Source organism: Arvicola amphibius, chromosome 2 (genome assembly GCF_903992535.2).
Source record: "Arvicola amphibius chromosome 2, mArvAmp1.2, whole genome shotgun sequence".
In the NCBI taxonomy this organism is placed as follows: Eukaryota; Metazoa; Chordata; class Mammalia; order Rodentia; family Cricetidae; genus Arvicola; species Arvicola amphibius.
In genome coordinates, this window is record NC_052048.2 from 135,815,339 (window position 1) to 135,843,283 (window position 27,945).

Genomic DNA, 27,945 nt, shown 5'->3' on the forward strand with positions numbered 1-27,945 from the left:
AGCATACCTAACTTCCCAAGCTTGCTTTTTTCTGTCATTTTTATTTCTTGAGCTACAAAGTTTCAGCTGCAGCTTCAGTTTCCTCAAGAGATTTTGACTTATTGTGTTGCTGGCTTCCAACATCTCCATGGATCCGGAAGAACCCAGCTGTCCACAGTGCATTCTCATTCAGATTAATTGGCTGTGATGAAGCTATTCTTCCCTGCCTCTTTTCTCCATTTCCTAAATCATTTCCTATGACATCACAGGAGTTCCAACAAGTTTAATAAAATCAATTATAAACTCATCCAAATTCTTTGAAGGCAGTGGGGTTCTTTAGAAGGTTTTGGGATATGAATTCATGCTTACAGGCTTCAGTGTTCCAGATGTAGATCCTTGTTCTCACTTTATGCTTGCCCCTCTTCTCAAAGCTGAAAAATTGAAACTGTGGGATAGTTGGTAATATGTGCTTTTCACATGTCCTGATTAATTTCATTTTCTTATGGTCTTAGGGACTTTTGAGAAATTTTCCCCTTTGAGACTAATTCTAAGATGTCTTTGAATTTTCTCTTGCCAGCATTAGGGAGAGCCATATCTTGAAGGATGATCACAGCTTGTTACCCTATGGGGCCCTGTTGTGCAGTCTAGTTATGAACCCTTCTCTCTGCTGTTGTGGGTGTGAAAGGTCTCCCTATGGAAATTAATTTCAGTCTGTCAGCTGCCTTCTCTTGGATTCTACAACACTTCCCTCCTATATTGAGTTTACAAGATATTTTGTTTGTAACCAATATGAAGTTGCCCTTGGCACTACTTTGTAGTTTCTGCAGTTGCTCTGGGGAGTTCAAGATTTCTAGTTCCTTTACAGTCAATTAAAGACATCTTTTAATGTATTCTTGTTATATACCACATGTTTGTGAGAGCTGAGCTGTTCAGGAACCTCCACTTCTCAGGGCTTTAAGGAGATGTTGGAAAGGTGGTTGGTTTGGTAATATCTTGAAGGATGATAATTTATTGATACCAGTAATGGTGGTTTGTAGATTGAGGTTAGTCTTCCACCTTAAATTAGGTAGAGGGTCGGGAGATAAAGAAGTAAGGATTGGAAGGGTCAGGGGAGGATGGTTGTGGGCAGAGGGGAACTACAGTCTCGCTTTATGAGCCCAAGAACACCATTTAGTTCTTTAGTTGTCATCAGCTCATGGGAGACAGCAGGACTTCCTAGTGGAAACGGTACCCATGTATCTTTCTATATGCTAGGTTAGTTGTAAGCATCTCCTCTCTCATATAGTCTGAGATATTTGTCTACTCTCATCTATGTGTACACATTTGTCTATACATTGTTCATGTACAATACACACCTGTATCACTTGGCAGGGTGTTAAAGATGGCTACATTTGGGTCTATCCTTTTGAAAATTGCAATCACGGGTGAGTAACTTTTCTAACCCCTGTTTCTTCATCTACAGCCCTCTTCTGAGTGGTAGGAATAGAGCTTCCTGCACCCTGGCTTATGCAGGTGTTTGATCTTAGTTTTGTTTCAGGATTGCAGCTGATTCATTTTGACCTTGGCCAGGATATGTCTTCTCAGTTCCACATATATTTTTGCACGGCCGGCCCTTTTTAAGATGTTCTCACTTTCTGTGTGATTGACAGCTCTTTCTGTCCTTCCAATGCAATGATTCATGATTCTGTGTGGCTACTTCCCTGTTCTTTGAAAGTTCTAATGTTTAAATGTTAAGTCCTCCAGAGGGCTGTGGTCTGCTCTCTATTGCTCTCTTATTGTAGGATCAAGTGTGGACCAGACAGAGTTAGACCAAAAGGAATGTGCTTTGCGAAACATGCCAGTGTCTTCTCAACCTTCCAGCCAAAGTGACTCTGTATGCATTGCTTCAAGGAGGCAAATTCATTTTTATATATGACTATCAGAGTATATGTATGTGTGTGTATAGGATCACCGTGAAACCTATTTGTACAATTAATGTACAATAATGTACATTATAATGTAAAACTAATGTACAATTTCTCAAGAAATATTTTTATGCCATAAATTGTCCAGAGAGACACCTCAGAGGCTCTCCTGCCAAATAGAAGAAAAGACAAGTCCTCTATGATGCTGGCACCTTATGTCCTGGCTACATAGCAACATCTGTTTACCAAACACATGGACTTCCTTTAGAACACAGCTTTGCCTCCAAGAGATATTCGACACTGTCAAGAGACATTTAGAATCACCTTAAGTGGGCAGTCACCTCTGACACCTACTGCATAGATGCCAGGGGTGACAATAAAAAATCCTTCAATGCACAGTACAGGGCAGGTCACACAATTCAATTATCTAAATTCCAAATGTTGAGGGGAATTGACAAACACTGGTTCAGAACTTGCAGGTGGGGAACAGGTGCTTTTAAATATAAGGAACAGCAGACAGTATTTCTCAGTCTTCCCCCCCCCTTCTCTGATAAATATCTGTCCCTTCATATAAATCCCGCCCATTTCAAGTCAAGCTTTGTGTTGACTCTTTGGTCATGTATATGTGTCATGGTTGAAGTAAGATTTTTATGAGGTATCTTTTTATTTCCTCCTTTTTTCTTGTTACAAACAAGTTTGTGAACAGATGCCTGGAGCATAAATATTTGTGTTTTCTTAATTTTGTGCTTCTCACTGACTCACACTGCCCAGAGTAAATGTACCTCTAGTCTGAGCTTCCCTCTCTTCCCTCCTCGGCTCTGGCAGTATTTGTGGCCAATCCTTTGCCTATTTCTTTACCTCAGGTCATGGAATTAAGACCAGGTGAATCAGAACATACAAGTTCCAGGGATGAGGTTGGACTGAAGGGAAGGCCTGAGCCCGAGTTAGCCATAATGCTATATCAAGTGACTCAGATGCACCTTTCACAGGCCAGGCTCAATCCTGTGGACCAGACCAGACAGAAAAGTCTTTTTTTTTTTTTTACCCAAATACTTGCTTCAAATCTTCACTAGGCACAGAGGTTGTGAAAAATTTTCTTTTTCTCTCTTAAAACAATTTGTCCTTGCTTTACTGTCTCTAAAGCTTGGGTAGAGTTGAGAACTATGTCACTCTCTGACTCCTGTTATTCTGAAATTGAAACCTTTCCCTCTTTCCTTCAGAAAAAGTTTAGTGGATTTTTCCCCCCTCTGGGGTTCTGAACTTTTATGATGTATCAGAAGGGTGGCCTATTTCTTATGCCAGACGGGAGTACTAAGGACTCTTTTGTCTGGGTCTCAAGCCTGGCTCTAGGAGATGTCACTGTATTGGGTTCCTCTGAAAATTCCTTCCTTCCACATTTGCTCAGGACCACTTCTCTGTCAGATGTTGAATGCCCTGAGTTCATTTGTACTATTTTCAATGCTTGTTTTTCTTTATATTAGATTTTTTAAACCTTATCTCTGTTCATCATGCTGACCCTTTTTATTTCCTTTATTATATCTTTCACTTTAGAATTCACTTTTCCTTTTATTTAATCCTTTTCTTGTCATAAATATTTTTACTTATCTGTGGATCTTATTCTTTTTCTGTAGAGGCTTTTCCCTCTTCCTTACATTGTATTGGTTTTCTTGTTCCTTTTCTTATGGTTTTGGATGTGTTGAATAATGGTTTTAGTATATGACATTCATTGTCCACCCATGTTAAAGGGCACTAACAGCTAATTGCAGGCACTTTCCTTGGGGATGGGCTTGTCATCTTTGGAGCTCTCTTGTATAAGATAGCTAGGCAGCCTTTTCAGCTGGTCTCCTTTTTGAGAATCACATCACACTTTGGCATTTTCGCTGGCATCTTTCACTTTCTCAAGGAGGAATCTTCTGGTCTCCTGTCTAACAGAACACGTGGTCAACATTCTTGCTGGCTATCAGCATCATGGGAGCAGCAAGCAGGCTGGGACCCCACTCCTCAGCTCAAGGTCACTCAAGTCTCCACTGGCCTTGGCTTCTCCTGGGGACTGTGCAGCATGGATCAGCTTCCTCCCTGTCCGATGAGGTATCTGCATTTAGACTGCAGTGGTCTCTTTGCCTGTAGGAGGCCCAAGTTTACTTTCTGCTTCCTTCCCTTTTCTGTTCCCAAGAACCTGTTGGAATCACTCACTTTTTGATGTCTCCACATCCTTTTGTCCATTTTTATTCTTGAGGGCTTTTGGGTGAAAGGGATTAAGTAAAATGGCCCTGAATTGACTTGATTATTTTTAACCAGCACCCCTGGGGCCTCGGCTTTCAGCCCAAAGCAGCTCTCTCATTTGTCACCTGGCTAGGTAGGTCTCCCCTCCCTTTATTGAACAGGACTTGGCTTTGTGTGCCTCATCTTGCTTCTCAGTTTCCAGTGAGAACCTTCCACCCCGACTTCTTTGATTATTGGAAGCAGCCCGCAGAGGTGCCGGGAGAGCAGGGTGGTCTCTGTGTTCACACAGAGTGCATTTGCCTGTAATGAACCAGATTCTCTGCCGCTTGCCCCAGCAGTGCCTCTGCCTGAGGTTTCCAGGAGACAGCCCCGGAAACACAAAGGCCAAACAGCAATCACCTTACAAATCACCTTGGCCCCTTTACCTCCCTTCTGTAGCATGCCACAGTGTAGAAGCATTTTCTACTAGAGACCCCTCAGGAACGAGTCTTATCTCTCTGGAACAGTTGTCTCTTCCTAGATGGGCACTAAACAGAGAAAGGAATTGACATTTAATGAGGTAGGCATCATGCCAAGTGCTTTACAAGGGTTTGCTAACCTCATTCTTGTAACAACCCTTTGAGGATAGTGTTAATAAACTTATTGCCAGGGAGATGCTGGAAAGTGGAAGAATAAGAAATTGTACCCAAGGATGCCTTGCCTTGAGCTGGTCTTCACTGGACTGCTCTGGGTGAGGAGGAACTTTGTATGGGAAGTGGAGGAAGCCCTGGGTTAAAGAAGTCCTGAGTGAATGTGCTGTAGACATACTCTTGACTATATTAAAGACTCCATATTCTCAGGCTTGGAGAGGTGGCAAAGCCTTCCTCAGAGAACCAATTGGAGTGTTGACAGTGTGTGCAGAAAATCCACCATGGCTTCCCTTCTTGGGCATTTACAGCCTGAAAACTGCTTCATCAGAGACTTTTCCTACCAAGGAGAGCTAAACCAGTATTCTTGAGTAGGCCTTATACTGTAAACTCCGCCTCCTTGTTTATCTGTGTGTAATAACTTCGCCTCCTTGTTCAGCTGTATGCAAGACTCCTCCTCTTGGTTCATCCCTATATAATAAACATGCTGAGCTTCCGAGGGTCTGTGTTTTTGCTAGTTGAGGGTCTAGACCACCTAGCCCTGACTTTCTATGTGCACAGGTGTCTGTCTGTAGGTCTGTCTTGTCTTTTCTTAATTTCTTAGCTGCCCCCAGTTATGCTGCATGTGGTACTTCTGTTCCCAGGAAACCTCACAAGGAACATGCTTTGTGCTATGTGTATCCAGCAGGTGCTCACTAAATATGATTTATTGACTATGTGATGGAGGACTGTCCTTTCCTACCTGTAGATCATCAACCATACCTTACCTCATAGATATCTACTTTTAAAATCCAGGAATCTAAACACTAAATCAACTTTCCATTTTCTTTGGCTGAGAGCTATATCTTGAATTTCTAATCATGCCCAAATTAAATTTTCATCATGTGTATAAGGCCACTGTGAAAAAAACATTGCTGGCTAATATCAAATCTGCACTGAGAAGCAGATTCGCGATAACTCTTGAAAGAATAAAAGAATGTTCCACCAAGGAGGAAGGAATCGGCCTATATAAGGTGTTTAGTGGGCAAGACAACTCAGCTGGAGGTTTCCGGCACTAGGGTCTTCCGAGACTGGAGTCTTAGGGTGAGACGTGCTGTCAGCTAGGAGAGAAACACTCAGGTGGTTCAGTCTGCTATGCCACCTGGGGTTTAATTAGTTAGAATGAGGCTGTGGTGATTCAGAGCGGCCTTATCAGAAGCATGTTTGTTCAATCCTTTCTTTTCCCCCAGCGTCTTTGTTCAAGTGCTGGGGAGAATGTAAGATTGTCACATCTGATCCAGGGTAGGAATAGAGGTTGGGACGGCAAAGAGGAAGCTGGGTGCAGAAAAACAAATATGTCTGTACATTCACTGCTTAGCGTTTGGGCCTTGCCTTCCTTATGTCGGTAAGGAGGTGAATTACAGATGGGTCGGTGCAGAGCAAAGGGGGACAGGGTGGCTTCGACTCCTCAAGGAGTTATGCATTACCGTAGCCAAGACTGGCATACTCACGTGGCTTTCTGAAAAATTTAGTAAAACACAATCTTTATTCTTTCCTTAACGCAGCAGAGATTAGCAGCTCAGAGCCTGTAAGCGCTGTGTATTTTAAGGTGAGGGAGATGAACACTCCGCTATGCAGCAGCTTAAATCATGGCGCTGGATGACTAATGGCAGCAGCCAGAACAATGGATTTATTTTCCTGTCAAACACAGTAGAATTTATACCACTTATTTCTTCAAATGAGACTTCTTTTTTTTTCCCTTTAGGAATGACATACAAAACACCCTGAAGTTTGATGGAACAAAGAGAATGTTTGCTTCCCTTGCTTCTTTCCTATAAAGTTATAGGGCTGGCTGAGTAGCTTCTCTAATGCACCTGAGGAGGGAAAAGGGGGATGCTCTCTGTGAAGACTCACGTGCTGAGCAGACAGCATATCACGGGAAGTCAAAGCAAGCAAACCAAAGCTGTCAATGTAAGGATAGCTGATAATGGACTAGAGCAGAGAGGGTCCAAAAGATAAAATAACTGTTTTCATGTTGGTGCTTGTGATAAAGGGCATGGAAAGGAACATGAAGGTCAGAGAAGCACTCCCTTCCCCAAAAGAGGTAGTGGTTGAGTGGATTATAGGAAGGGTCAGAGTGGACCAAGGCATTCTGCACCCTCGTCTGGAAGGGTGTGAGGGAGGGGAGGCAGGGCAGTGGCTCTAGCCAGTCAAAGCAACATGGAGAAGCCACATGGGTGGTTTTGTGCTTAAGGAAAGAGGAGCGTGTGCACCTCTAGAAGGTCAGAGTACCTGGAGGTGAGTAGATTGGCATGGGCCTGCAGGGCTGTCTGCTGTGCACAGTGACACTCATTTGATTTAAAATCCATTTCCTTAGGATTTACTTAACTGTAATATACAAGAATTTACACCAAAGATAAAAAATATTTCCAAAAACGTACAAAATATTTGACTTGCAAAGGACTTGAAGGAACACTTAATCCGAGACTGTAATTTAAAATTGCATGCATAGAGTGGAGGGAGGCCCAGTGAACACACTGCTGTGCGGAAGAGCACAGCTAGATAGAAGAAATGTTTGGAAGGGATGTGAGATTTTCTCATCCAGTCCAGAGTTCATCATCTCAACATAAGGTTTCCTCTCTCAAGTACTTTATTCTATTCAAACCAAATTATCTGTGTATATCTTTCACTCCTAGAGAATCAAACTTTCAGGTCTTGTTTGGATTGTTTTAGTAAAGTTTACTTAATTTTCTTTTGTGCTTCTGTAACCTATTTGTGGATTTCCTGTCTAGCCTCTGTACCATCAAGAATGGCCTCTGTGCTAGAGAAAATTTCTCAATTGTGGATTGCTTGCCTCAACATCAAAAATTATTTTATTTATTTGTTTTGATTGTGGAAAAATGTACATGATACAAAGTGTACCACGCCAACCCCGGAATCCCTGCCTCGGGGACATCACGTGCACTGACATTGTTGGCGTGGGATGGCCCGTGTCTCACTTATCATCTTCAATCCCTATCTAACATTGAAATGAAGCTTCAAGTATATAATTGAGTTGGTTGATAGTCACTTAAATCCATTCCTCTAGTATCCGTCAGTGCACGTTGTTTTCTGACGTATTTCAAAGAACACTGTAGACCCCGCCCCGGCATCTTCATTTCCACACTCCACTCTGCGCGTTTGGTTCTGAGTTTAAAATGTTTGTAACAGTAAGAAGATATTTTTAATTCCCACGACAAGGCACTGGCTTGAGTCAGAAAGTTTAGTGTTAAGTAGAAAGGAGATAAAGTGATCTTGAGGGAAATCACTGATGTCTTTTTGCAGGCTTCAGATATATAAACCTGGACTTGCCCTAGAAAGCTATGTAGCAGAGGTCATGTGACGGCCCAGCAGTAGCACAAAGCAGGCATCAGTGTCTGTGGAATGAACGAGTGAGCAGCAGTCCTAGACCTTAGTGCAGCCCAGATTCTGAGGAAGTGAAATCCAACCCTGAGCAGCTGGATCTGATCCTGAGCTACGAAAGCCCTTCAGGGAGCTGCAGGCCAGACTCCCGGGCTGGAGTAAATTCAACAGAAGCACAAATTAGGATCAGAGTGAGAGCATCTGTTGACCTCCAGCCAGAAGCTTGCTAGCAGGGATCAGCTGGAGGATCATAGAAGGGGAAAGCAAGGGTTAATTCCTTGGAGCAGATTTTTCTTTTTTTAGGGACCCAACTCTTGGGTTTTCAGAACAAGGGTGTGAATGGGGTGGGGAGGAACGTGCCCTTCTGAAAGGCCAGCCTACTGGGTACTTATTCTCTGTCATCTGCCAGGCACTTCTTAAGTGGCTAGATTTTCCCAGGCACATACTTCAAGAGTTAAGAGGGAGTGAGGTGACTGTCTTGTTCTTGCTTCCTAAGACTTCCATGTATTTAAAAACAAAGGTCCAGGAACCACTTAGAGCTGGAGACAGGGACAGTTGGTCATCTTAGGAGCAGCTGGCAAAAAGCTGCACTTTGAAGTCAGACATCTGGCTGTCTTTGGGGGAAGGACTTGGCTTCCTAAACTTTACGGATAAATAGAGAAAACGATGCTGGTTTCCCAGGATGCTGGATAGATTGTGCAAGGTGATGCTTTCCCCAGCGAAGTGTCTTAAATGTAGTAGGTGTGTTCTATAATGTTCCTTAGTAGAAATATGTTTTCTATCATCTTTGACTTTCCACTTTGGTATTTCTAAAAGCAAGGTAGATGGAGGCGTACCATCTGTAAAACCTCATGATTTCTGCTTCCTCCCACAAGCTGTCTTCCTGGCCACTCCGTGAGATCTGGCCAGGAGCTCTACAGTTGTGCTTGAGTGGGCTCAGAGCCGATGGCTTGCCTGGGTTATCCAGAAATGCTGGCCTTGTGAATGACGGGAGAAGGGACAGCCAGCCCTGGCTTCTGACACTTGCCATCTGGAGTTTGGTGTTTTCCTAGTGTTCCTGGCTTTAGAAGGTAGAGCAGAAGTGACACTGGGTAGCAGCAAATAGGATATCCAGATAACCTGCCAGCCAGGTGAGCAGCAGTCACTGAAGGCATCACCAAGGGAGGACTTCCCAAAGCTTGCTTTATGTAAATGAAGTCAAGTGAAGCCTGCAGGCTTTTAGAGAAGCTCCTCCATTCTCACAGCTGCCCAGAGGAAGTATCAAACATCTCTCTCGTGCAAGAAAGGAAGCCAGAAAACTAGTTCATCATGGTGTTTCCCTCTTTCATTGATTTGGCCTTGCAAGTGTACCAGCAGCTTCCAGGTTTGCCTCCTCAGAATGCAGGGATGAGCCAAAACAGATTCTGGATCTATTCCTTGGGCTCCCTCTTCCCTTCTCCTCCCTTCTCAATATATGGATACTACTGGTAGATATCTCCATGTCTACCATCCTACCTGAGCCTCCGTTGCCTTTGACTGACTAGATGCTACCTATATCCTATCTGCTCATTTCTGCCCTGTGCCTCTGCCATGGTCCCTTCTCAGTAAGCAGTGTTTTCTATGTTGTAGTGTTTTATGCATGAGTACTTTGTTTTCACCATTTCCACTCCTCCCTCTCCTTCTTTCAATTACCCCACACTCCCCTCAAATTCATATCTTACACATATGCATATATATGTGTACACCCAACCTTCTGAATCAATTCATTTAGTGTTATTCTAGATGTGTTTAGGGATTGTCTATTTGAGATCGGATAATCTATGGGGGGGGGGCATTTCCTTAGAGAAAACTGATTCTTCCTCTCGCAACAACCGTTGATTGCTGGTAACTCTTAAAGTAGTCTTAATCAAAACCAAGTTGCAGTTGGTCCCTGCTCTGCTTTTGATCTTGCCAGGAGTCCCCGGTTTAGTCTGAGTGAAAGCCCAAGACTTTGCCATGACTGACACAGGATCATGACCCCTTTCTGCCTAATTTCTTCATCTTATTTCTGGTAGTCATTCCTGGCTCTTCCAGATCCAGCTTTATATGCCATTGGTTCCCTGGACTGTTACATAACCTGATTCTTCCTCATACCTTTCATGCTTTTCTGCTCACTCTCAAATTTCTTTCAAGTCTTTGTTCACATCTTACCATTCTTCCTGAGGCCAACCCCAACTGCCTTCCCCCATCATACATTCGTAGTCTCTGCTTTTCTTTGCACTTTTCCCCACAGTGCTGGGTGCCAATGTAGCACTGAATTTATTTTGTTTGTATCTGTGCTCTCAGAATAGCTGATCAACAGTTCATCAAGGTGCTCTGAGTTCAAAGCCCACCGCTTCCTCATCTATAAATAACAAAGTAAGTTTCCTAGTGAGTGTTTAGTAAGACAAGTTCTAGGAAAGGCAGTGGGGCAAGAGGTGACGATCACAGCCCTCATTGCTACATAGTAGTAAAGAGAATTAAATGTCTTCATCAGGTGGTGCCCTGAACTGGATATCCAAGTGAAGACTGAAATTAGATCCCCATCTCTTACCCTGTATGAAAACCAATGAAGAATGGTCCAAAGCCCTTAATGCCAGATGTTACTAGAAAAGACACATGTCAAGATAATAGAACAGGTAAAAATTTCCCAAATGAAAACTCAGTAGTCCAGGAAACAAAAGCAAGAGCTGATAAATGGATTCCACCAAGTGGAAGGAAGGCTTCTGTACAGTAAAGGGAACCCTGGAGCGAAGACACACTTCACAGAGTAGGAGATAATATTTGTCAGCTGTTTGTGGGACAGGGTTAATGCCCAGGCTTCAGAAAGAACTTCTTAAAAACCTTAGCAAAACAGGTAATCAAAACAGAATTGGGTAAGGGATCTGAACAGATGCTTCTCCGAAGAATATGTACAAGCGGCCAATGTGAAAACAGTTGCTCAATATCCATAGCCATCAGAAAAAGGCCAAGCAAAACTACATTTTTATCTCACCCAAGACAGACTAGCTACTATTAAAAATATACATCAAATGCTGGAGGTCTGTGGAGTAAAAGGAGCTCTTGCACGCTGTTGGGAGGAGTGTGTTTCATTACAACGACGATAGGAAGCAGTACGCACATTCCTTAGAAATCTAAAATTAGCACTACCATCCGATCTACTGTCCAGCTCCTGGTATACACCCAAAGGGAAATGAAACCGGCACAGAGAAGGCGGTGGGCAATGGCCTTTGTTTGGTGTTGGCACGGGTGGGGGGAGGGAGGATCTCAGCTCCTGGGTGGTGCGAGAAAAGCCTGCACATGTCAAGGTCATTATCATCTGGATCCCTGGAATGAAAGCTTGTCACCGTGGCTAGAACGACAGGACAAACAGTGCAGAGACAGGTGTAAGGAATATTTCATTAATCTGCAGAGAGCCAGGATCACAGAGGCCAAAGCCCTTGGGATCCCAGTGTAATTCTGGGTCCTGACTTGGGAAGCCTGTGCACAGGGCTGTCCCAAAGGGAGATAATGGGCTGTTACTGCTGCTAATGTTATTAACAGTAAGGCTCCACGCTATTTCCAGCTCGGTAGCATTTAATCCAGCTCTCCTCATTTGTCTTCATTTCCGGGTGTCATTCTAGGCACGTGCTTTCTTTTGATTTCTTGTGCACATGAAAAAGAAGTAGAGGGCTGGTTGGGAAGAGTTGAAAAGACAATATTTTAAAAAAACTATTTTGTTCTGCCTTATAAAAATCAGGCAGACATTTCTGTGTGATAGCCCCCACCCCCCCCTTCAGGGGAGGAAGAATAACGCTTTGAGGCAAGAGCAAGGAAGTGCATTGTGTGACAGAGGATGTCTTGGGTAAACCCATGTTCCCCAACTCTGCTTCCCGGGTTTTGCTCAGCACTTCCATGCTTATAGATTCTCTGCGTTATTGGAGACTATGGGGAGGAACATGCTACCTCCCTGTGGAAACTGTGCATCTACATCCCCTGGGTCCCTTGCACCTTCACGGCCGGCCGTTCCGTGGAGTTCTGAGTACCAAGGGCCTATTTTGAGAGCCTCAGCCAAATGACTGAAAGGGTCTCCACAGCAGGAACACCAGCTGCCTTTTAATTCAAGCATTGTAGCTGCCCACAGCTGGAGCCTCAGGGTGTCGGCTGTACTGAGTCTCTCTGCTCTTGTTTAAAGGGGGCCTGCAGTGGTCAGTAATTGCCAAGCCAGAGAGCACTATGGTGAGAGAACCTGCGTGATCAGATCAACTTGTGAACTTGCTCCCAGAATGCCTGCTTCTGAGAGGCACCAGTGTTCTGTAGGTCAATGGCAGCCTCTGGTTTCCAGTCAGTTCCACCACTGTGTCTGTGACCTTGAGCCTGCCTCGGAAAGTTCCACAGGAGGACGTCGCGGGCAATTGGCTTGCAGAAAGAGCAGTACATACAATGCACCCGATATACAAACTGGCTATGGTGATTATTGCCACGGTTCTCACGGTCGCCACTTGTTCGCCAGGGCATTTATGCTTGAGGACAGGACGGGACAGAGGTGCCTTCTGGATGCCGTCCAGGGTTAACCTGCCCTTTCAGTAACAGCAGAGGCTCTGTCCGCACGTGGCCTTTCAGAGCTATATTTTGACAACTTCCCAGTTACTGAGATAGTTGAAGATATGTCCGTCATGGGTCCCAATGCATTATTGCTATTGGCGACCTTCCGTTCGCTGCATTGCTCTGCCTTTGTCTGCTGGGAACAGGAAAGGCATTCTCTGTCTTCTGTGTCCCTTGGAGGCAAGCCAATCCATGTTCCAGGTTTCCTTGAAATGTGAAGCGATGAGTCACATTTGGTCACCCCCTTGGGCTGCTTCTTCCCCGCCTGTCCTAAGCACCCCTTGTTTCCTTCTGCAGCATTTCATGGGTGATTAGAGATGGGTGAGTGCTCTCTCCTACAGTGAGGTCAGAGCTAGTGGTGCAAAGAGGGATTTTCCTTGGCTGTGCAAACACCTGGTGACGTCACAGAGTCACCGGAGTGCTGGCAATCGCAGTTGCTGCCAAGAAAGCACCCTCTGACAGGATATTGATTTGGTGCCATGGTTAGCCGCAGCTGGGACAAATGAGGCCTCCTTGCTGCTTAGGGGTTCCAGCTGCCGTGGCACATGTAGCCCTGCTGATTAGAAAACCTGGCCCCAAGTGCTTGCAAAAAAAAAAAAAAAAAAAAAAGCCAAGCAAGGGGCCTCAGCCAGCAGATCTGTGTGTCTGGAAGTGTGAGATGATGTGGCGTAGGGCACCGCCTGAAGGCTTAGAGTCGTGCACTCATAGCTGCTTTGCAGAGCTAACCCTGATGATAAGCTCTCAGATTTAAGCACCTGCTTAATTGGTTTAAGAGAGAGAGAGAAAGCCAGTCGTTTCCTGAAATCTTCATGCTGTAAAATATTTCACAGCTTTTTTAGGGAGCAAGTTTTCCTTCCTTCCATTTTTTTCTTTATGTTTTATGCAGTTTATGCTTTTACAGGTATAGCTTCCAGACCTAGCTAGCATCCGGGGCGGGCAGGCTCACAGTGACGTGCTAATCAAACTTATAAACAGACTCAGTGATGTAAGTCTCCCCGCTAGTATTCTGACTCAGCCCTTCTTCATTTTGATGGGAAGGTTGTTCCTAAGAGCCAAGGTTATCAAGCTTGGCTTGATAAGGTTATGTAGCTCTTAAGTCAGGACCAGCCCTTTGCCACTGTATGGAATTTGTTTCTACTATAACTGTTGCAGATGCTTCAGAACTATTATATATTAAACTTTCCTCTCTGATCAGGTAGTGAGACAGACTACCAGTGAACAGGAAATGGGGCCAGAAGTCCAAGATAACAGAAGCAGCCTTAGGGGTCCCTTAAAATCTTTCTGGAAGAATGGTTGCTTTCTGATGGGTTGAGTTATATATGGAATTGGGCTATATGGGAAATATCTAACCATTGGAAGGAACCGTTATGTTGATAGGACCAGCTTCCACAGAGTTTGCAGAGGGCTCTTCTACTGTTTTCCGAATATGTGAAGAGTTACTTTCACAAATGATCTTTGTGCCTGGGCAGGGGAGAGGAAGCTCTTGTGTGATTTAGAGGCTCCCCTTGCTTTGTCCAATAAGAGCAGAATGCTTTCTGGCAGGACCTTCATTGACTTGATGTGAGCTGCTTTTAAGGACTCAACACTCTTTCCCTTAAATGCTTTGGTTAGAATCCCTAACTGCCTCCTAAATCTCACCTTGGAGACTTTATTCCTCCCTGACGTCTAGCTGAGGTGGTGGAAAGGGGTATGTGATAGAGGTGTATGGGAGAGGCCCCCTGGTCTCATGCTGGCGTTGTTGGTATGAACAGCATCAGAGCCTTTCCCTGAGATTTGCTTTGCATGCAAATTACTTTTCATTGTTCCTGTAACTTTTCATCCCCCCCCACCCTCCCAGCACATACATGTACACAAATCAAGTTCCAGTCCCTGCTTAGTGGAACAACGTCATTTCTCAGAGGGAGGAATAGCCACAAATACCAATTTCGGCAGTTTCTATGTGTGGAGAATTCTTGACATTTAAGGTGCCTTGTGGGTCTTTATTATTATTGTTGTTGTTGTTGTTGTTATCAAAGCTCTTAAAGAACATGCAAGTGGAAGAGATTAAACAAGATTGAATTCCTTTATTCTGAGTCTTAAAATCGGTTCAGTTTTGAGAATCTTTGAGTCCAGTTTAGACACTGATAGGTCCCCAAGGACAATTTTGCAACAACTGTCAGAAGCAGGTACTTTCTCCCATGTCCCTGAGGGCTGAGTCACATGAAGAATACCATTTGATTTACTTGGAGGGCTCAAGGACTGATCATCCTGTGCCAGAGAGCTGAAAATGAACTCTTCGTGCCCTGAAAGATGACTCTGGGCAGCACTCACTCATCGCCTTTCCCTGGTTGGCCCTGCAGCAGCTCTATGCCCAGGGAAAGATCCAGTAGCTTTGTTACCAAGCCTCTCATGGACCAGCCTGAACCATAAATGAAACCTTTGGCTTTCAAGGAAATGGATTTCGCAGTCACTCTCTGAGAAGTCCCTGGAGGAACAGTGATGGACTGGGTTTCACAACCCCTGTTCTTGGGAGACCTCTGCTGAATAGACCCTTAAGCTGTTCTGGCCCCATTTACTGGCTACTTGCAAGGATCTTACACAGTTTGCCTTGGTCGGGTCCTAAGTTCCTCAAGCTCCTTTCTGTTTCAGGATCATTGTGGAGGCTGTGTTGTTGTTGTTGTTGTTTTCCCAGAGATTCTTCTGCTATTCTTCCGACTCCCAATTTTTTGGTTGTTATTCTTAGAGGCCGTCCTTGACAGTGGGTAGATCAAAGAGGGCTGGAAAATCAGTGGCTTCTCATTCTTCTATGAAGAAGTGGGGGTATATTTCTCTTCCAGAAGTTCAGACCTAGCTTCCTGATGTTTGCTTCAGCTAGCCAAATGCAGCAGGAAGGATGCAGTGCCATTTTGGAGCCTAGATTTTAAAAGGTCTGGCAGCACCTGCCTCCTTCTTGCAATGGAGCTGCCAGGTAAGGAAGTTTAAGCTAGCCACATCCTAACAGCACATAGAGGAAGTGTGCCAGTTAGGGAGGAGGCAGGAAGGGGAGAGGACAGGAGAGGTAGAAGTCTTTCTTCTAGCTGTCCCCTGTAGTGAGGAGCTGCGGGCGGTTTCCCACCGCCCTGCTCTCGGCCACCGGCTAGCTTAAAACCCGAAATAACAACACACAAACTGTATTCTATTAAATACTGCCTGGCCCATTATTTTCAGCCTCTTACTCACATCTTGACTAACCCATATCGAATAATGTATGTAACACCACAAAGGGTGTCTTACTGGGAAAGATTCAGCACATCTGACCTGGTGGCTGGCTTCATCGCATCTGGCATCTCTCTGAGGAGAGGCACGGCGGTCTGCCTCACTTAGGCACTTAGGAGAGGCGTGGCAATTCTTACTGATCCTTCTACCTCACTTCCTCTTCCTGTTCTGTCTACTCCACCCACCTAAGGGGCGGTCTATCAAATGGGCCAGGCAGTTTCTTTATTAGCCAATGAAATCAACTCAAACAGAAGACTCTCCCACATCATTTCCCCCTTTTCTGTTTAAACAATAAAAGGAAGCCTTTAACTTTAACATAGTAAAATTACATATAACAAAATAGTTATCAAGTAAGAATTAGTTACAATACTTATATCCATTTTATCTTTATCATAACAAAGGAAAACTTTAACTATCTATCCATTCTTCAACTCCATCAAAGACTCCAGAAGGATATAATATTACCTAAGTAAATAAGAAGTAAGCAACTTACAAAACTCTAGAAATGACAGAGACATCTCGCTGCCTGGACAGTCACCCAAAGTTCCTCTGTACCGTTGGGGCATCCATCTTCAGCCTTCAGGCCCATAGTTTCCAGCAGACATTTCCATAAAGCAAGAAATTTCAAAGACAATTCAGTCAGTTTCTGCTGTGTCCTGCAGAATGTCTTGCAGACTCTTTCATGAATCAGGAATCCCGAAAGATCATCTCACTTTTAGGCAAGTTCAGCAGTCCTCTCTCTGAGGGTTCTCTATGTCCAGTTTATGCAATAGTCCAGGCAAGAGCAGTTTATTGCCCAAATGGCTATCAAACTCAATAAGGATCCTCTTCGATGCCCATCATCTTCATGAAGTAGATTGGTGCTGCCAGGAGCAGACATGTCTCATTGTCATGAAAAGCCCTAAGTTATTAAAGTATCTAAAATGTGATATTCTGTAGTCTTTGAAAGATATGAAGAATGCCTATGTAACTTAAATATATCTCTATATATCTAGAAAATCTAACATAACTACAAGTTTTACTATTATTGATAACTATTCATTAACAACCTATATACATTAAATTTTTAAATGAACTACACAATCACAATACCTTAATCAAGAGCAGAAATACATATACATATAACAAAATTGACCTTAAAATCTATACCAATGCAAATTATTCATATCTATATCATCTCCCCCTTTAAATGTAAAAGAACATTTATAAACAATATTTGGGATAATGGGCACAGTTATTTCTCTCCAAACTGCTTCCTGATGAATGGGGACGCTGTTAATCAGATCTTTCATGGTGTAACCTGTGTGCCAGGTTCATCTCAGTCATCAGTTGAGTGAAGTAATTTTCTGAAGTTGTTCACAGCAACCTTTCAGGAGGCCGTGGTCTATCATACCATATTGGGATAGAAGCAATCCATAGGGTCTCATTTTCTGTAAAAACAAAAGAAGAATCTCTTTTCCAAAGTATCATATCCTTAGATCCAAATTCTGAAGTCAAGGTATTTTCAAAATATCTATCATGGATTAGTTCAGCAGCATTTATAAACAAATATCTTTTAGCAGCTGTTGCTTCTTCCTCAGCATTCAAACAGTTCAAAGAGAGCTCAATAGCATATAGTATCAAGATTCTCTGTGTATTTTCCATCTTTATGCAGCTTTACTTAACCTCTATTTTGTTTATTTTTACTTTTACTTTTTTGAGACAGGTTCTCTTTATATCTTTGTCCTGAAATAACTCTGTAGACCAGGCTGTCCTTCAACTCACAGAGATCCACTTGCCTCAGCCTGGGATTAAAGGTGTGTGCTACAACACCTTGAACTCACAGAGATCTTTCTGTCTCTGCCTCCCAGGCATTCGGATTAAAGGTGTCTTCTGCCACACCTTGAAGTCACAGAGGTCAATCTACCTCTGCCTCCCAAGTGCTGGGATTAAAGGTGTGTACCATCACACCCAAATTACTCTTTCTCGCTTTTTCTTTTTTACTTTTAAGAACTTTAACCTTTAGCCTACATATATTTTCAACACATTGTAAACCATTTTGATGTTTTCTTCAACACTGAATCTTTTTTTTCCTGTATATCTCTGTTTTTGTGACCACATAAGTCTTTAATTTACCCACCAAAATCGGTAGAACTAAAGCCGTAATTTTGGCAGCTGGATCCAGCCCATGCCTTAGCTTTCTAGCCTCATGGAGGAGGTACCCGCAGGAGGCATGTTTATCGCCACAACTCTATGGCATTTCAAGGTCCCTGCCAGCAAGCAAGCTGCAACAGTGTCAAACAACAGTCAGGACCGCCTGCTTGAAAGAGTCAGAGTTTGCCCTGGCAGTACAGACCAGAACGCCAGCATTTTAAAACAGCACAACTTTTTTCCTGCTACAGCTGAAAACCGAAAACACACGATCAACTTTTCATCAACACCATTTAAGTGTTTTGTGGCAGGACCTCTTAATGAGCTGCAGGGTTTTGCAGCTGAAGCTGAGTCAGGAAGCCTCTCTTAGATGAGAGCTCTTGCTCAGACCCGAGAAATTGCTGTTATCAAGAAAACATGCTTTACTCTAGTCTTTCCCAAGCTTTCTCAGGCTTTCTGTGGATTCAGTTATCCACGTTGAGGGCCAAATGAAGGTGCGTGGTTGATCGGCAGTTATGATTCACCAGACAAGCTTTAATATATATAATTCAGTTTTAATAAAGGAAAGGAAAGGGAACTTACAAATCCAAGGTTCCAGCGAGGAGGGCAGGAAAACAAAGAGCAGGCGGGCCGCAGGCCCGCAAGATTTTATAAGTCAATATTAGCCTAAGGGGGACACGCCTAAGAGGGACACGCCTTTAGACCAAGGGGGACACGCCTTACAAAACAAGGTTTTTGGCTAGGCTTCCCCTTCAGTCCCCACCAAGACACCAGATATGACAGTGAAACCAAATTTAGTGTTGTACCCACTAAAGCATATTGAATAATGCACTTTAAGACAGTGATTTTTGACTCATTATACAGAAAAACACATCTGAAAAGCCACCCTATTCATATACAGGTCACGTCCCCATTATTCTTTGTATTATGTTATTTCTTTTCACTTGCTTTGTTTGTTTTTTCCCTTCTCTTCTCTTTTTTCTTTTCTTTCTTTAGGTAGTGTCTTATTGGGTAGCCCTGGCCTGCCTGAAACTCACTCTGTAGACTCAACTAGCCTCAAACTTACAGACATCTATCACCTCTGTGTCGCAAGTGCTAGGGTTAAAGGTGTGCACGATGCCTGAGATTCTTTATTTTTGTTTTATAATTTATTTTTGCAATGACCTATCTGCTCTTTTCTGATCTGCTTACAGCGATTTAGCCGAGTAGATTGAAGCTCAATAACACAGTAGCTAGACCATTCTTGTTGACCATTGAATAGCTCATATTATGAAAGTGTTTGTTGAATTAATGAATAAATTTAGAAAATCTCACTGCTATTGTAGGGTATTTCCCCCAGTAATATAGATGTATAAATCTTTACCTCTACTGGATTTCCAAAAATGATGGAAAACCTTTTTTTCTTCTATCATAGTTTGCCTAGACTACATACCTGCTGGATTAATTCTAACACTTGCTCATTGGTAAGAGCAAAGGAAACCCTCAGCTTTAACATGGCAGTCCAGGAGGCCCAATGTCCTGACCCCATTGTGAACACCACTGAAGGTTCTTTGCTTCTGTAAGTCAGAGCATTCCACTTCCCTGGGACTTATGCTCTTTAGTTTATGCATTTCCTGAGGGACTTCCTCTGGAAGCCGTTGCTAATGGCCTACATGTTCAGTGGGCATTCCTTCTTGTCACCTAGAAGCATACCATTGAACCCAAGTGTTTGGTGGATGTGAAGCCGTTGTGAGACTGAACAGTGGGTTAGAAGATGACTTTCCACTGAGCTTCACTGCTCAGTCTCTTGTGCAGACACTTACCCTGAGCAATGCTGTTTCCTTCCTAGGAGGATTGGGGGCTCAGGAAAAAGGGATGGCAAGATCTTTGCCAGCAACTCTGAGACGTCCCATATTCTAACTTGCTTTACAGCTGTACAAAGAACAACTGGCTGATTTATGTGCGTTTGGACCAGAATTTGGCTGACTATAGTAGCATCAGCACTTTTACATGAAGAAAAATTTCAATTTCATTAGCACAGCCAAGTTAATTCTGCTGGCTTAGCAGTGTATTTCAAGAGGCAGAGTGGCCACAGGGCTCTATTGCACACCATGCCAGTTGCTGGAGGATCATAGGTTGGCAGGGGGAAGCCAGAGTCTCCACTGGTGGGTGGGTGGGATGGGACAGGTGATATCTCAGCCACTGCACTTTAAAATAAGGATGATGATGGTCACAGATGACTCATTCAGTGTTGAGAAGCCAATGTTCCATGGCAATGACTTGGTAGGGCATCATCGAGAGACAAAATTCCAGATGCATCTTCCCACCTGAATAATAAAGGTTTCTTAGGTTTATTTGCCTTGGGTGCACTCTGCATAACGTTCCCGTTTCCTTCTCTGGTGCTCTGTTATATGGAGGAGAGAGGGGGGAGCTGTTTATAAGAGTCTTGGTGTTCAAGACATTGGGAAGTCATTGTTTTTACTTCTTATGATTGTCCTTTATAGGAGGAGTGACACAAATCTGACCAGAACTAATAAATGTAGAAAAAGTAGGGAAGGGTCTCTACTTGGTTTCATGCAACTTCAAAGTCTATGGGTGGTTCTGGATTTAGGTATAGCAGGGTCAAGAGTCTCAAAATAGTTTTCACATTTTGTTCCTTCAAGACTATATTTTATCTCAAAGAGAACTGAACATTGCTTTTTACCCATATAACCACATCATACCCCCCCATAAAAAGATGATTGGGTCTATGCAGGTCATGCACTACCCCTAGCTAACTACTTGGCCCAGAGGAATGGTGTTCATGACCTGAGTAGCCAAGGATGTGACTCCTAAGGTCATATCCAGCATGGTGAGTTCACAAGTAGCATTTTTTTTTGCACCAGTTTTGAGCTTTAATAAAAAGAAGCCTGACTAGCATAGGCTAGACTGCGACTTTCCCATCAGGGCAAGTGTGCACTGGGCAGGAACCCAGACTCCACTAGCTCAGCCTGGCTAAAGTCAGAGAGGAGGATTTTGTTTTAGTGATGTAGTGGTGTGCCCATGCAGCCTGCTGGGGGACGTGTTCTCTCATCACAACCGTTGCAGGATCTTGTCAGAGAAGGGAAAATGTGTAGGCTGTGTCCTACGCTTTACCCTTTTTCTTTTTTTAAGGATAAGAGGAAAGAATTAGGATACATTTCACCCTTAAAACTAACATCACTCATGAAGTGGCATGACATTATGTGGACATGGCCTTAAAGTGATTTACTTTGTGTGTGTGCACATGTGTACATGTGTATGTATGGGTAGGTCAGAGGTTGGGTAGGTCAGAGGTTGGTGATGGGTTTGTTACTCAGTTGCTTCTTCACCTTAATCTTGAAGTGGGACTTTCCCCCTCCAGTGCAGGGATTATAGGCACATATTGCTGTTCCCGTCTTATTCCTTTCTTTTAAACAGGGATGTTTGGGATTCAAACTCATATCTTAACGCTTGCATGGGAAGCACTTTACCTATCAATCCATCACTGCAGCCCCAACCCTGTCTCTTTCCCCAGATGCTCTGGGTCACTATAAAGGCCTGTGGTTGTGACTAGCTGTTTAGAGCTGCATTTCAGATGAGGATGAGGCTACCAGTTCTCTACCTCGTTTGTATAGTGACAGCAGTTCCTGGGACAGAGTTCTTCCCGAATCCTAAAACCAAACAGAAATGATGTCAGAAGGGAAGCTTGTGTGACAGGGTTTCATAGGCCTGCCGGAAGGGAACCACTGGAGAAAAACAGCCTCTGAAATGAGGCTCACATCTGGTGTGGACAGAAAGGAGGGCTGTTGTTATGCCTGCTGTCACTTTAACAGCCCAAGTGTCTTTAGAGTTTTCTCCTCAACACTCTTGGTAAAGTACTGGCTAAGTGTGAAAATGGGTCAAGGACACAGGCTGGCTTTAGGAAGGCTAAGCAAGCAGGCACAATCTTGTAGCTGGCAGCCATTGCCCAAGGGATGTAGCCCGTTCTGATTGGGTCTGAACCTGTCAATCTTCTTTCCTTGATTTTGAAATTTATTTAGCTAACTTTTCTTTTATCTTAAGATTATATAATTAAGTTATATAATATTTCCATTCCTTTACTTCCCTCTGAACCCTCCCATATACCCCTCCTCACACTTTTTCAAGCTTATGGCCTCATTTTTCATTAATTGCTGTTATGTACATGTATGTATATTCATATCTATTCCTAACTATGGGCTGCTCAGTCTGTATAACGATACTTGTATGTGTGTTTTTAGTTGAGAATCTTGTTTCTATCTCGTAGATGGAATCCTAACAGAGCTCTGGCTATCATTTGCTCGGAGGCTCTTGGATATGCTGTGTAGTTCCTAGATGACCATGCTCAGTTCAGCATGCATGAGGCAGTTTGTGCCAAGCAGATACCCTGCACATGTGATATGACACTTTTTCTGAGAACCACCCTTGGTTTCTCAAGTCTCCTCCCAACATTCTATGCTAGTGTCCCTGGCTACATGGACAGCAATTCAATCTCTAATCCCGAGATGTCATTGCCTTCAACCGCCTTCCAGAAGAATGGCTTTTATTCATCCACATTTGAGATCCGGTTCAAATGTCACCAGCACCATGTAGCTCTCTATTCTCCCCACAGTGTTAGGATCCCTCTCATCTGGGTTTCCTCAGCAGCCCCGCATTCTCTGCTATACATTTTCTACTAGTCTCTTTATAGATCCCCAGGGAGGTAGACTGGCATGAAGAATGGAGCATGAGCTTTGTTGTCTGGTCTGGGTCGTCGAATTCTTGGTTGCGATCTTTCATAAAGCTTTAGCACCTCTTTGGTGCCAGTGGGCACAAGGAAACCATGCAGAGGTATTTTATTAACATGTATTTATTGTACAAATTGCTAGGTTTCCTAAGGACATTGCTGTATTCTTGTTCTTTCTCACCACCTCTTATACGCCCACTTCATTCCCCATAGACAGTTTTGCTTTTCCTTCCACTTTGTACATACACACAAAATCCTGTTTCTGTATGAAATCTATCATCCACGAATGAGACCCAACATGACATCTGCCTGTGTGAATCTGGCTTAATTTGTTTAGTATGATAATCTCCAGTTACTGCATCCATTTTCCTACAGGTGACATTCTAATGTTTATGTATCTCACATTTTCTCCTTCTATCCCTCTGCTGATGGACTCCTAGGCCAGTCATATACTTAGCTCTAATGGATAGTGCTATAAAAAGTTGTGCAAATACCTGTGTGACATGTTGGCTTCAGTCTTTCAGGTAAATGCTCAGAAATGGTGCAACCGGTTCATGGAGTAGTTTTTTTTTTTTTTTTTTTTTTTTTTTTTTTTTTTTTTTTTTTTTTTTTTTGAGGGACCTCCATACTGAGTTCCCTGGTGGCTGTATATTCGGGTTCTTTTTCTTCTTCTTCCTTGCTAACCATCGTTTTTATTTATTTTCTCAATGCTTGCCATTCCAACAGGAATGAGATGGAATCTCAATGTCGTTTTAATTTTATATAGAAGTATGTTTTAATGAGTGTATGAACCAACCTCTGACATGCTTAGTAAGCTGCTTGGCAGATGATAAGTTCTCAATAACTGATATACGTTGTGGTTATGATGACCAGTTCTTAGAGATGAAAGGCATTTGAGAGGTCATTCCACATGCCTATGGAAGCTTGGCTGCCCACCTGACAAAAATTCATTCAAGCGCTCTTTGAACTCAGTTTGGGATAAAAAAGTTTGATAGGTTTCTAATATTTTACAGTACTGCATGCTGTTAGTGCACAGTTTGGTAGCACTTGGGCTAGGTTACTGCGTAAATACTAGGGGGGGATGTTTTAAGTTTTTGGCTCTCTGCATGTACATAGGTACGCATGCGTATGATGCAATTCATATATATTTGTTCTTGGGTGCTTGTGTGAGTGTATTTAGTAATAGTTGCTTATGTGAGACTTTTCTAGAATGTGACTAAGCAGCCGAGTTATGAAGTCACTTCAGAAATAAGCGTCCCATGTAGAGTTGTGAGCAGCATTACGGCTTCCAAACCTTTGTTTCTGGGTCAGTTTGCATCTATTTATTTGCTTGCTTCCAAACAGAATGCCTCTAGAAATCGTGATCCAGAACGTTGCTGCCACTGCCCAGCATTCTGCCTTTCTGTTGGCTAAACAAGTCCCAGAAAATATGAACTTGTCAAGTAAGACAGCTATCCTACTGTGGGTTAGAGAAGCTGATAGGGAACTAGGAGGCAAGGATTCCTGAGTTCCTTCAGTTTTCACAGCTGTGAAGTGGTTGGCCAGGTAACAAGCTGAGAGACAAGAGAGACAGAGTGAACAGGATCTCAGAGAACTAAGAACTCCTTGTACCCAGACAACAAGAGTGACTTCGTCTTCATGTTTTGAAGTTAAGGAATATATTGGAATCTCTTATAAGATATAAGTTATTTGAGATATTCTATTGGTTAAAAAAACTTTGAGAATAATGAAATTAAATTACCTTTCAGGACACTCCAGTTTTAAAAATCATCATTGGCCTAAAATAAGGCAAATTTATATATGTTATCAATTTTCTGATAGACACATAACTTTAAAAATCTCTAACATGATACAAAATCTTGTCTTGGAAGCTAAAATCGTCATTGGCCTAAAATAAGGCAAATTTATATATGTTATCAATTTTCTAATAGACATGTAACTTTAAAAATCCCTAACATAACACAGAATCTTGTCTTTTTTTTCCCTTTTTTTTTTTTTTTTGGTTTTTCGAGACAGGGTTTCAGAATCTTGTCTTTTTAGTAAGTTTTTCTTGTCTCCTCTCTCATCTGCTAGATGGTAATGAAACCGTGTTTGTTTTCCTTCTGAAACTGGCTTCCTTTGACCTAATCAAACCTAGTAAATCTGCCTTCCTGTCTAAATCCTCCACATGATTGCAAAGGACTGTGCAGGTGAAAGGGACATGGGACATCTATTTACTTAAATTTGTCACTTTGAACATGCCGAGAATGTGATGTTGGGAGACAGGGACATTTGTGAGGATGAGATAAGGATCAACTCCAGCTCTGGCTGCTTGATTCTCTTTCTAACAGGTATCTTCCCACTGCTTCCATTTTCTTGTTGTAAAGGGGTGGATAATATCTGACCCACAGCGTTGTGTGTGCACCGAGAGCCCTTAGCACAGTGCTTGGACACAGGAATTTTCTGTACTTAGCACAGCACTGAACAGAGGAAGTTTCCTGTACTTAGCACAGCCCTTGCTACCAGTATGGTTACAGCATATCTGAATTTAAACGTCCAGCCCCTCAAGGCACACGAGCGAATTGAAACACTGTATTTGAGGACCACACTTCTGTCTCCTAGCCCCAAGCAAGTTGCCAAAAATATTTCCCTTTTTGGCATATCATTTCCCAAGTCACTGTTCTCAACTGGGTGAATTTGAATAAGTATCGTGTTTTTCAGGTAAGTGACCTCCACTTTAATATATAGCAGCTGTTTAATGTTGTTTTTGCCTAGTAATAACGCTTTACCTCAGCCAGGTGGTAGTGGCACACGCCTTTAATCCCAGCACTTGGGAGGCAGAGGCAGCGGACCTCTGTGAGTTCGAGGCCAGCCTGGTCTACAAGAGCTAGTGCCAGAACAGGCTCTAAAGCTACAGAGAAACCCTGTCTCGAAAAACCAAAAATAAAAAATAAAAAAAATAATGCTTTACCTCAGTGAAGATGAACTTCCTCAACACCTTTAAGGATGGACTAATGGAGTGATATTTGAATCTGTGACAGGTGAGGGGGACACTTTTTTCCCCTGATCTAGCTAGGTATCTTTGCTAGAGTACAGGACCAATGACTGGAAAATGACTGCTAATTACCAAATGGATGAGCAAGGAGACGGTAGATAGCATCATTTTATTCCTTTGCCGATGTCACATGAATGGAACTCAACTTGGCCAATGAAAAGTTGTCCTCATCTTTTAGTTGATCCCTTAACCTTAGATCCTTTGCGCCTTCCAACCTGGTCCCATTCTGCTGGGCAATTATGTTATTGACATTGTGCGTGACCAAGGGGACCATCTAGCAGTGTGGTGCAGCTGTGTGGAGCTGACAGACTGCCAAAGTCAACAGCTGCCTAGCCAGCGCCCAGCAGAGACGCCTAGGAGGCGTGTGGCATTGTTTGAAGAACAATTCTGTTGTAATTCTGTTGTAATATTTGTGTTTTTGAAGGAGAGGGAGAGAGAGAAAGAGAGAGAGAGAGAGAAAGAATATGAATATGAATCAATCCCATTAGTAAGAAAACACCAGGGCTTTGTGTGGAGAAGCTCCAGACTTCGCTTCCTCGGGGCTCGGAGCCCTGTTCTTTATGCAGTGCGGCCGGGCAGCCATCATTGCGGGGCATAGGGCTGGGTGGCCTAGGGCTGCCTCCCGGGGCAGGTGTGGAGCTCCTGCCCTGCTGACAATGGTGTCCCCTCCCTCCTCACCCGGGGTGCCAGCCCTGCCCCGAGCCCGGCGCTGACAGACGACTTTTCTCACTTGTCAGTTCTTGCTTGTCAGCAGGGCTGCTGGTAAGTGAGAGGCGACAGAGGCGGGGCAGGCGGGGCGCAGGGTGGAGCCGGGCAGGGGTCTGAGCACCCCGAGGCTCAACCGGAGCTCAGGCTCAGCCTACTCCACTCAGCTCCTCACTTTCTCCCCGACTCCTTACCACTCAGCTCTCCCTTTGCCTCCAAATCCTCCAGGGGCCGCCGGGAGCTTCCGTGCCTTTGTTTAAAGGGAAAAAGAACCTGAACAGACCCGAGGTGCTTTCTCCCGGACCGACGCACAACACAGTCCCTATCCGTGTCCCTGGCAGTAGCGGGCATCATGGCTGGTTTCCGCGGCTGCCTCCAGGGCGCACCTAGGGCTGGAGTCCCCTGCGATCCGAGCCCTCTCTGAGCCATCTCAGGGGACGCTGCAGGGGAAGTGACAAAGTGACTGGAAGACTTGCTGGGCTGGACCCAGAGAGGAGAGGAGACCGGGAAGGAACTACACAAACTCTCCCCCACTTCATCCCCAGTGAGGACCTGCAGCGATGGAGTCTCCCACTAAGGAGATTGAAGAATTCGAGAGCAACTCTCTGAAACACCTGCAACCTGAGCAGATTGAGAAAATCTGGCTTCGGCTCCGCGGGCTGTAAGTAAACCTACTGACTCCCTCTGCCCTCTTTTCCTCTCTCATCCCCATTTGATTGCATGTGCACAGTTGCCGCTTCTTACGCCTATTGCTTGCCCCTTGCACTGAGCAGTAGAAGTTCCACAACTGTCTCTGTAAACTGCAGTCAGGGATCATGCCTTCTAAGGCATGGAGGGCTGCTTTTCTGTCCCAGGGCTTTGCTGACTCTTAAGTCATGCTTCCGTTGGGAAGGGGCTGGGCATACCCTCAAGAGGAGACACTTGTAGTACAAGTAGCAAGAAGGTGTTTCTGGTCCATTTGCCCAGGGAGAAAAGTTTGGTGACTTTGGTGAGGGACTTTCAATTAAAAAAAAATTTCTTTGTAGACTGCTTGCCAGCATGTTGGTGGATCATCCAATACCCTAGTAGCTGTTCAGAGTCAAATGCACTCTTGCTGGTAATTATCTTTGCTGACTGACTTTCCCTGGTTGACTCCTAGAGAACTATTGGTTCTGATACTCTCTTCGGAATCCCCCCTGGCAGAATGTGTTTATGAAAAGTGTAGACTGTTTCAGAGAAAGTGCGCATCAGATATACATCAGACCAGCACAAAGGGTGCTTCTTCTTAATCCAGTGTCCAGAATTCTACCTGGGCAGATACTGGGAGAGCTCAGTAGCTTCACTACACTCTTTCTGGTTTAGTTGCTGACGACAGAAGTGACTTTAAACAATGCGTGAGTGAGACTGATGGTTTCAGCCTGGAGGCACAGCAATTGCTCCTCAGCT

General features: G+C 43.8%; 1 protein-coding gene across 2 annotated transcripts in view; it reads left to right on the plus strand.

The window, feature by feature from the left end:
• Pde1c (phosphodiesterase 1C) overlaps window positions 1-27,945 on the plus strand; it is a 446,197-nt gene that overhangs the window by 147,275 nt on the left and 270,977 nt on the right. Inside the window, exon 1 of one of the 2 annotated variants that reach the window (XM_038319213.1) lies at window positions 27,081-27,181. The exons of the other annotated variant lie outside the window; for it this stretch is intronic. Coding sequence (XP_038175141.1) covers window positions 27,081-27,181 — 101 coding nt within the window. Of the gene's footprint in view, window positions 1-27,080; window positions 27,182-27,945 lie in introns of those variants that run through there. 2 annotated transcript variants of the gene reach the window in all.